The sequence below is a fragment of the Erinaceus europaeus genome, chromosome 9 (genome assembly GCF_950295315.1).
Source record: "Erinaceus europaeus chromosome 9, mEriEur2.1, whole genome shotgun sequence".
NCBI lineage: Eukaryota > Metazoa > Chordata > Mammalia > Eulipotyphla > Erinaceidae > Erinaceus > Erinaceus europaeus.
This window is the reverse complement of record NC_080170.1, coordinates 21,230,602-21,241,760: the sequence shown is the minus strand read 5'-3', so window position 1 is coordinate 21,241,760 and position 11,159 is coordinate 21,230,602. Positions and strand designations below refer to the sequence as shown.

Sequence of the window (11,159 nt, the reverse complement as noted above, 5' to 3'; positions counted from 1 at the left end):
TGATTGGACGACGCTTCAGTCACACACCAGTACAGGACTTTGATTGGACAATGTTTTGAGGTCCGTATCCAGTTTCCTGGAATGTGGCCGAGCATCACCCAATCAGGGCCCGAGAAGGGAATGTGACTGTAACCTCGTCCACTCCGGGGTCTAAGCAGGGGCGGAGGCCTGATCCGATCCAATCAGGGCCGGGGAGGGGCGGTGTCCTGCGGGGACTCTCTAGGCTTTCAGTGTTGCTGGGGCATCTGTGCCCAAGCCTGGACTGTTTACCGTCCTCCTGTCACCTCGCATGGATTCTGTCTGCAGAGCTTGCTGCGGGGCCAAAGGCGGAGGAGGAGGGTGAGTGTGGGTGGAGGCCCGGTGGGCTGCAGTCAAACGGGTCTGTGGACTCGGAGCGGCTCTGCAGCCGACATCTCCTGCTGCCTCGCCTTATCCGCTCCACAACTCCCTGTCCTGTCCCCGTGTGTTCCTGGCTCAGTCTTATACCCTTTTAGGGTCCCCATCATTCTCCGCCCTGGGTCTCGGAGGAGGGTGGGTAGACCCGCATCCCCACCTCATCCTGCCCCCTCCCTTGGCAGGAGCTCCAGTGAGCTCTGAGGCCTGCATTGCACTGGAACTAACCTTAGGAAGATGCCAGGCTCCAAACAGCAGCTGTTTAATTTGCAAACCATGGCGTGATTGACAGGTGCATCCTCCCCACAAATAGATGCAAGGATTGTGCCCCTGAGAATATCTCTCAGACACTGTGACTGCTCTCTCCCCCTATCTCTCTCTCTCTCTCTCTCTCTCTCGCTCTCTCTCTCTCTCTCCTCACGCTTTTACTTTTAACATGGAAGGATGAGTTCACAAAGCCTAAGTTGTCAGGTCAAGTGTGTGCCGACAGCCTTATTAACTTGTTCTATTGCTCTTCTCAGCCTTGAGTCCTGTTCTGCACGTTGCATTAGATAGTCTCTATATGCCATTTAAACTCCAGGTCAGCCAGACTCATTCCTTGCTAAGCAGGACTGGCAGTATCTTAGCCTGACCTGGTCCCTTTTCTTGGAGCAAAAAGAGCAAGCCCTGTGATGTGGTGGGAAAGGAGAAGGGAGCTGGAGACCCGGCTTGGTGGCAATGAATGAAGCAGATGACACAGACAGGAGTTCCAAAGAGCAAAGAGGAAGCCAGATCTTTGCGCTTGGTTTGGGGGAGCTCTGCTTCAGTATAAATGATTTTTTTTATTTACAAAATGGAGATATTGCCAAGACCATAGGGTAAGAGTGGTAAAATTCCCACCCCCAGAACTCTGTATCCCAGCCCCTCCCTTGAAAGATCTCCTATTTATCTTTCTGAGAGCATAGACCCAGGGTCATATGGGGTACAGAAGGTGGAAGGTCTGGCTTCTGAAATTGCTTCCATCTTAGCGTTTGGTTTGGGGAGCTCTGCTTCAGTGTAAATTATTTTTCTGAAGGTTAGATTTTATTTCTCTTAGTATTATAAGGACTCTCTTATTCAACACGTGCCATATTTTCCCAGCTTCTAAGGAATCTCCTTTTCCACCCATCTGTCATTAGATCTGTCAGAGCCTAGGGCCTCTCCTTGCCTTGTAGAGCTTAATTTTTCTGACTGATGGCTTGTTGTCTAATTGCATTGGGGAACTAGGAAAACATGAACTTTTTAAAGGACTTGTTTTAAGGTCTTGGTCCTCTCTTTCTCTCTCTCTGTCCCTCTCTCTGTGTCTCTCTGTCTCTCTCTCACTCTGTCTGTACCTTGCACTGGTCAATTAACTCAGCAGGGCCACACACATGCAGTGCTGTCAAGTGGCCTCCCTCATCCAGGCTTTCATTTTTCATGTAGACAAAAGAGGGGATAGAGGAGAGAAAGGAGAGGAGAAACACCACAGCTCTGCTCCACCATCCACGAAGCTCCCCCTATGGTGTCTGTGGTGCTCCTTGTGCTGCTGGGTCACAAACCTGGGATAGTAAACCTGGGAGTAAACCATGCATAGTAGGGAGTAAAATATTTCCTTGTTCCTTTTAGATATTTAATTTTCTGTGTTTGTTCTTGAGGTGATCTTGGTGCCAAGACTTTAAGTGTTTTAGAAGTGTAGTTTCAGACCACTTTAAAATCTGTTACTATACCATACCTGCCACCAAAGTACCATTATTCCTCCAGTATCCACTAGACCTTCTCAACCATTGCAAACCAGCCTCTTCCCTGCTCCCTTTAGTAATCTCAGTTCTGCAGTTCAAGTACAAAGGCTTGTCTTCACTGAACTTTGATTGTTTTTCTTGCTTTTTTTTTTTATCTTCTATGAGTGAGATCATTCTGCATTTGTACTCTATATAAGTTCCTTGAGTATTTCTTATAAGATTAATTTACTAATGGGAGTCAGGTAGTAGCGCAGCAGATTAGGACCGGTGTAAAGATCCCAGATTGAGCCCCCGGCTCCCCACCTGCAGGGGAGTCGATTCACAAGCAGTGAAGCAGGTCTGCAGGTGTCTTATCTTTGTCCACCCCTCCTCTCTCCATTTCTCTCTGTCCTATATAACAAAGATAACATCAATAACAACAACAATAGTAACTACAACAACAATAAAAAACAACAAGGGCAACAAAAGGGAAAATAAATAAACTATTAAAAAAAGATTAGTTTACTAGTAATGAATTCCCTTGACTGTTGTTTTATCTGGAGAGCACCTCAGAACATCACCCATCATTCAGAAAAGTCACAATTATAACTTTATGAACAATTATCACGTTATACTTTTATTTTATATTATGTGAAGCTTCTTGGGAGTCTCTCCTGTTCTCACTTTTTTATTAGCTTGATGTGAAAATCATTTGTGGTATTACATTTTACCATTATGGTGTGCTCCAATGCACACATTTTATTTTATTTTATTTATATATATATATTTTTGCTTTTTCCTCCAGGGTTATTGCTGGGGCTTAGTGTCTGCACTACAAATCCACCGCTCCTGGAAGCCATTTTTCACATTTTTTGTTGCCCTTTTTGTTGTTGTTATTGTTGTTGGATAGAACAAAGAGAAATAGAGGGAGGAGGGGAAGACTGAGAGGAGGAGAGAGACAGACACCAGAAGACCTGCTTGACCACCTGTGAAGTGACCCCCCTGCAGGTGGGGAGCCAGGGCTGGAACCAGGATCCTTTTGAGGGTCCTTCCAATTCTTGCCATGTGCACTTAACCTGCTGTGCACATGGCTGAACTGCACTTAACCCACTTTGCACATGGACGGCCCACACACACGTTTTATAATAAATGAGTATATAGGTCCCCACCATATATGTGAAAATGTTTGGTTAGGGCTTGGGAGACAGCACAGTGGTTTGCACACGAGATGTTCATGTCTGAGACCACAAAAGTCAAACCCCAGCACAACTATAAGCCAGAATTGAGCAGTATTCCAGTCTATGTCTCTTAGTAAAATAATGTGGGTTTTTTTGTTTGTTTGTTTGTTTGTTTTAGAAAAAAGAAAAGAAAATGTTTGCTTAGTAAAGCCCACCAGATAGTGTACTCTTAATTGTTACCTTATTTCTTAAGAACTGTAATTATATCATTTCATCAGGTTTTATATAAAACTCCACATGGCTTTGTCCTGTGTTTTTACTTTCTGCTTCAGTCTATTTTTTCCCTTTTTCCGATATAAAAGTTCTTATAGAACATTTTCAAATATACGAAAGTTTTATAAGCTAGATAAGTTTTATAAGCTAGATGAGGCACTCCATATTTATTTTTAAACATATTTGGCCCACAAATTTAAATTCATTTAAAACAAAAAAGTAAAGTACGTTTTTCATCTAATCTCTTCAGAATGAAGAGAGAAAATGTGACTTGCTTCTTGGACAAAAGGATCATTTATAGTGGAGGCTGTTCCATGTCCAACTGAGAATATTATGTATGTTGATGGACTCGATGATGTCTGCAGTGTTGTATGGGTCATATCCCTTTTGAATGACTCTGTGAGTTTTCTAACAAGTTGAATATGAGACTCTGAACTTTTCTCTCCGAAGCCACCATTTCTTTCTGCAACTTGGTGAATGTCTGTTTTATTCATTTGTGAGTCTTGATATTATTATTATGTACTATTATGTACATACATACTAGTAATTTTAGAACTTCCTGGTATGTTCATACACTGACTATTATAAAATGTTCTTTATTGATATTTAGCATGTATTTCTATATTATTATAACCAATACTACTTTCTTTGAATATTACTTCTCTAGAATACCTTGTAGATACCAATCTGAAAGGCCTTATGTCTATATTTTGATCTGATGTTAATCTTAAAGATAATATGTTATTATATCATTGTGGGGAACCATCCATGTAATTTGTGTCCTGGGCCAAGTTGAAATGACTTACATTTAAAGTAATTAACAAAGAGGAGCAATCAGGGATGGTCATTTTTATTGTTGTTTGTATATCTTGTAACCGACCGTTTAAAATAATTCTCTGTGTTTCTGTAGATTTTTTCATCATAAAATACTGGTTGTTTTTTTTACATTATTTCAAGTGTGTCTTTTACTTATACTTTTTATGTCTCAAAAATTACTGCTGAAATACACTTAATACTGAAGAATATTGTGGATAATATCACTATATCTCTCTTTCCTCTTTTTCTTCTCCTCCTCCTCTGCCTCCTCCTCTTGCTCCTTCTTCTTCTCACAACTCCCATCACGAAAGATCTGTGTTGTTTATTCTTTATGTCCTTTTGTGTATCTTAGAACAAAGAAAATTACAATTTATTTTAGACTGCAAAATCTTAATTTTAATTGTAAATTTGGGCCAGATAGATAACTCAAAATGGTGTTATTTCTGTCTTTGAAGCATCAGATCTTGGAGTTCAATTCCTAGCACTTAATAAAATAAAGCAATGTTCTAGCTACTCTTATTCTCAATAAAAGTAAATAAATAAAATTTTAAATATAAAACATCTTATAATTTTAAATATTTTTAAAATAAATATAAGAGGCAGTGGATATAGCATGTTAGTTATGCAAAGAGTCTTGTCTGCGACCCCAAATTCTCAGTTTCAATTCCCTGTACCACCATAAACCTGAGCTGAACAGTATTCTGATTTTAAAAAAAACATAATAAATAATAATAGAAGTATATATATTTTCTTTTTCTTTTTTAAAACTCCACCTTTCCTGAAGGTGAGTCTTTTTTTATTTTTTTTCTTTATTTATTGGGGGATTAATGTTTTACAGTTGACAGTCAATACAATAGTATGTACATGCATAAAATTTCCCAGTTTTCCAGAGTATGTATTTTCTAGTAAACATCTCCATACCTATACCACTTTTTGACCACAGGTATTACAAAAAGTTTATTTCATATATATATATGTGTGTGTGTGTGTGTGTGTGTGTGTGTGTGTGTGTGTGTGTTACCTGACACAAATGTATGGTTCTATGTTTTTTTTAATTCTGTAGAAGAAGTCAATTATTTGTGGTATAATACTGAACATAAAATAAGTCTGTATATATATATACATATATATATATACACATACACAATCAACAGCTTCTACATATTTACATGGTTTATGATACTGTCTGTAATTTCAGTTGCTTCAGTTTGGAAATTTTATATCACTATTTATGTAGCTTCAGTTTTTAAAGACATTTTTGTCTTACACTGTATTTCTAGTTGATACTTTTCGTTCTCTCTGGACTTATATTAGCTTATATCGTCTCTTCGTATAAGTTGACTGCTGAGAAAAATCCACTGACAACAATATCAGAGCTATTATACATAGTGAGTTGCTTCTCTCTTTTTACTTTCAAGATATACTTTCTAAAAATTTTTTTTTATTTTAATGAGAACGACAGAGAGAAAAACCAGAACACTATTTAGCTCTGGCTTATGGTGTTGCTGGTGATTGAACCCAGGACCTCTAAGCATCAGCCATGAAAGTCTTTTGTACTATATAACCATCATGCTATCTCCGCAGCCCCAAAAAAAATTAACTATAAATTAAATAAATACATAAAAATAAACATTTTTCAAGCTATCTGAATGTTTTCTGCTACTTTGTCAAGTGCACTGTGATTCTTAACTGTGTTAAAATTTATCTTATTGTATAGTTTGCTGCTTTGCATATATACAGCCCAAGTTCTAGCCCAACCCCTGGTACATAAAAGGAAACTTTAGTGTTATAGTTTCTTTATCTCTCTTCTGCCTTCTGGCTCTATCTGAGAATAAATAAATTAAATAAATGCATGTGTGGATCTTTTATTTAAAATATAGTATCTTATTCTAATTATCAGCTCCTAATTTCTGCATGGTTCTTATTCTTCCTGTAATTTTGATATTAACATTTTATTCATGTAATGTTTTCTTTACTTTATTTCCAGTTATTAACTTACTGAATATTTACATTCATTATTTAAAAATTGTTGCAAGTTGGGAGTTGGGCGGTAGTGCAGCGGGTTAAGTGCAGGTGGCATGAAGTGCAAAGACTGGAAGAAGGATCCTGGTTCAAGCCCCCAGCTCCTGACCTGCAAGGGAGTCACTTTACAGGCAGTGAAGCAGGTCTGCAGGTGTCTTATCTTTCTCTCCCCCTCTCTGTCTTCCCCTCCTCTCTCCATTTCTCTCTGTCCTAGCTAACAGTGATGACATCAACAACAACAATAAGTACAACAACAAGGGCAACAAAATGGAAAATAAATAAATACAAAGTTAAAAAAATTGTTCCAAGTTAATTAGATTACTGTTGAAATACCAAGTTCTAGAGGTTGTTTGGTTTTGTTTTTTGGCTGCTTTTTTCCTATTCCTTGTGATTCTTTGTTGAAATTTAGACAGTTATAAAGGAGCCAAGGTTTCCTTTCTCCTCCCACCCTTTTATTTTAAATTTGATATAACAGAGAAAAAAATAACAGGAAGGGGGAAATAGAAAAGGAAAGAGACCAACACTGCATCCTTGGTATGTTGCCATAACCAAAATCCTCTTTGTTATGTAAAAAATTGCTTGGAAAAAAAGAAGGAAAGAAAAGAAGAAAGAAAGATGAGCAGAAATTTAAAACTTAGGTCAAAGAGTTTGATTTTCTTTTTGTCTCTGGGGGAGAATAAGAGTTGAGAGTTTTCTCAGATCATGTAATCCTGTGCTAGAGAGGAAAAACAGTTACTATAAGCAAGTGCAACAACTTTGCTTCTTTCTTTCAGTGAGGCTCATCTTTATTTTGTATTAGGTTTATTTTAGTGAGTTTTGAAGATGACTTCTAGAGTCACAAAGGCATTCAGGTCAGTATAATGTTAATAGGTCTGTTTCTAGAATGCAATAGTCCTGATTATCCCTAACCTACTTAAATCATTATGGATTTCTGTACAATAGAACCTTAAAAGATATCCCTCTGAGAGGGAGTCGGGTGGTAGCACAGTGGGTTAAGTGCACGTGCCGCAAAGTGCAAGGACCAGCTTAAGGATCCTGGTTCGAGCCCCCTGCTCCCCACCTGCAGGGGAGCTGATTCACAAGAGGTGAAGCAGGTCTGCAGGTGTTTATATTTCTCTTCCCTCCCCCCATCTTTCTCTCCTCTCTCTATTTCTCTCTGTCCTATCCAACAACAACAATATCAACAACAACAATAATAACTACAACAATAAAACAACAAGGGCAACAAAAGGGAATAAACAAATATTTTTTTAAAAGATATTGCTCTGAAAGTGCTAAGTGAAATATTTTATTTGATGTCTTTCAGGTATATCTTCTTACGACATCCAGGGATTTCCACCAGAGTCTCCAATAGAAGATTTGGTCCCAAACTGCTTTGGGGGAGATATGGAACCTGTAGCCTTAAAAGACTTGGAAGGAAATGGAGAACATAGTGGGGAGAAAACTTTCCAAAGTGGGATAACTACCCATGACAACAATTCAATTTCAAAAAGAGTTCAAGGGTATAATGTACCATGGAGCAAACACCAGCGTAAGTCAGTTATATTGCCAGGGAACCGCTATAAATGTAATAAATGTGTAACAGTCTCTTATCACATTTTAAACTTGATTATACAGAATCAGGCTATTCCCACTGGAGAGAAGCCTTACAAATGCAGGAAATGTAGTGAAGCTTGTAACCAGTCCTTAACACTTAGTACCTTTGGTGGAATTAATTTGGGAAAAAAAACATACATATGTAGTGTTTGTGGAAAAATATTTAATCAGTCATCAGATCTAAATAAACATAAAATAGTTCATACTAAAGAGAAATCTTACAAATGTAAAGATTGTGGTAAAACTTTTAACCAATGTTCAAAACTTACTCGCCATCACAGAATTCATACTAGAGTTAAACCATACAAATGTAAAGAATGTGGAAAGACTTTTAACCAGTGTTCAAGCCTTACACAACATCAGAGAATTCATACCGGAGAGAAACCCTACAAATGTAAAGAATGTGGTAAATCCTTTAGCTCTAACTCAAAACTTACTGAACATCAAAGGATTCATACTGGAGAGAAACCTTACAAATGTAAAGACTGTGGGAAAGCCTTTAGCCGGACTTCAAACTTTACTGAACACCAGAGGATTCACACTGGAGAGAAGCCCTACAAATGTAAAGAGTGTGGTAAAAACTTTAACAAGTGCTCAATACTTACTCAACATCAGAGAATCCATGCTGGGCAGAAACCTTACAAATGTGAAGAGTGTGGTAAGTCCTTTAGCTCTAACTCAAACCTCACTGAGCATAAAAGGATTCATACTGGAGAGAAACCTTACAAATGTGAAGAATGTGGTAAAACCTTTAAACAGTGCTCAAGCCTTACTCGACACCAGAGGACTCATACATAAGAGATACCTTACAAATATGAAAACTGGAGAAAGCCTTTCTGAAATGCTCAAAACTTAACATCAGATTATACAAGAGAGAAACCGAAAAATGGCAGTAATGTGACAAAGCTACTAAGAGAAATTCAATATCACAGAATCCATAATAGCTTGAAGTTCCTGCAAATGTAAAGGCTGGAAGGCATTTGTTTCTAATATATATTTTTTGAAAGCACAAGAGTATACAGAAAGAGTTTAAATATATACAAGAAAAATATTGGAAAGATTTTTAAAATGAAATCTACAATAGACGATAGAACTTTCATGTCTGAGAAACTGGATTTAATCCATGCCTCTACATAATTTAGAGCTAAGCAGTGCTCTAATATCTCCCTTTTATAAAATAAAATTTAAAAAATAACCCAGATTCTTTCTTTAAAAATTATTCAAATACTTCAAAACAGAAAAGATATATATATATATATATATATCACAGAAACAAAAAAATAATTTGCAATAAAAATCACTGTCATTTCTCAGATATATTTAAAATTAGTATTTATTACAGAAAAAATTTCAAAAGTTAAAACACTTTCGTAACTTGTTGCTTTATTTCTTAGTATGTTTCAAAGGATTGAAATGATGAGGTTTTTTTGGATATGTATGTGTAATTGCAATGTGTTCATTTTGAATTGTAAATATTAATGTAATCCTACTGTTTAAATAATAGCTTTTTTCATAATGTATATAGGAAATGTATTTGTTTTTTAATTTTATTTATTTATTATTGGGTAGACAGAGAGAAATTGAGAAGGGAGGGTGAGATAGAGCAGAAGATGGACAGAGAGATACCTGCAGCCGTGCATCACTATGCATGAAGCTTTCCCCTGCAGGTGCGGACCAGGGGCTTGAACCCAGGTCCTTGCTTACTGTTGTGTGTACACTTAACCATGTACACCACCATCTGGCCCCCTGTTTAATTGTTTTTAAAAGATATTAGATGTCCTTTATTTGGTGGGTTCAGGTATATCTAATTTTTAATAGAAGATTAAGGATATTACAAGGTATGATATGTGAAAAAAAGTCTAATTAAAACTGCTACTTGCTTGTCTTATTTTTTTAAGTAACAGATTTATTCCTAAATATTCAATAATAGCTTATTGTATATTTAATCAATTTTCCACATGAGTCATCTTAGACTTTTACTTTAAATAGTCTTTTATATACAACATCCTATAGGAATAGTTTGTTGTTTATAGACTTTATATATTTTAGAAAGCCTAGCAGGCTGGGGAGATGCACAGTGGTAGTTCACAAGACTTGCATGCTAGAGGTGTCAGGTTCAATCCTCAGCTCCACTCATAGCCAGAGGTAAGCAACGCTCTGGTCAGAATAAATAAATAAATAAATACTGGTAAAACATGCCCATTTATATGATCTTGCATAATTTAATTCAGTTAGATTTTATCAACAAATTCAGTACTATATATATATTATGTCCTTCTTGCACCATTTTCTCCTTTGGTAACCTTAGTTCTTTTGTCAGTATCTACTTAATTTATCCTTTTTATTTTGTTTTGTGTGTTCAATTTCATAACCTTGTACTATACACACAATGAAATCATCCACTGGTGATCTTTTTCTTCTGTTTTTTTCATCAAAACTTTTTAGTTTAACATTAAAAGAATAAGCAAGGAATTGCATGATCATTACAGAAGAGTGTATAAAAATGTTCAAGGGTGATTTGAAATGAGATAAGGTAGGGTTAGAGCAGAAGGCTTTTATCAAAAGGATCAATAAAAGAAATATCTTCTGACTTGTGTTCCTGTGCCTAAACTCTTGACCTTCTTTTATTTTGTTGAAAATGGCTGTTTGTTTTGTTTGTAACTGAGTAGTATGCCAGTGTACAAATATAACATCTCTTCTTCATCAATGGGCACTTAGGTTGTACCCATATATTTAGGTGTTTTATAAAATACAAGTTATTACTAAGTAGGTGTTCAAGATTATACTATTAATAGGACAGGATGTTATCACTTTGTAAATAAATTGCCTTACCAGAAGGTCTTAAGAAAGACTTTGTCATCCATTAATATATCAATGTGTCATACTAGCAGTAGAAAGAAGTGGAGAATATCTGCTGATCAAATTAAAGAAATATTTTCAGAGGATGGAATTGTACACGTAGCAGTGAACTTTATGTACTGTACGTATGCATGTTGATATTTACTGATGGACACCTGAAAAATAAGGTTATAATGCAAAGTTAATTCAATTCAAAAACATATAAGTAAAAACAGAAAAGGTCATCACATAACAGAATAAATGGTTGCTATTCCCTAACAGACACAAAAATTGTATATCCACTTTGAACATTAATTTTTTTAATTGC

General features: G+C 36.5%; 1 protein-coding gene across 1 annotated transcript; it reads left to right on the top strand.

The window, feature by feature from the left end:
* Nucleotides 1-221: 221 nt before the first annotated feature.
* LOC103119645 (zinc finger protein 239-like) lies at nt 222-10,583 on the top strand. Its single transcript, XM_060197490.1, has 2 exons — nt 222-339; nt 7,704-10,583. The coding sequence occupies exon 2, from the start codon at nt 7,784-7,786 to the stop codon at nt 8,789-8,791; it is 1,008 nt and encodes a 335-aa protein (XP_060053473.1). The 5' UTR covers nt 222-339; nt 7,704-7,783; the 3' UTR covers nt 8,792-10,583.
* The last annotated feature ends 576 nt before the right edge of the window (nt 10,584-11,159 follow it).

What these genes read in the sequence shown, in the direction of transcription:
- LOC103119645 (XM_060197490.1), top strand. Translation starts at nt 7,784, where the DNA reads ATGGAACCTGTAGCCTTAAAAGACTTGGAAGGAAATGGAGAACATAGT.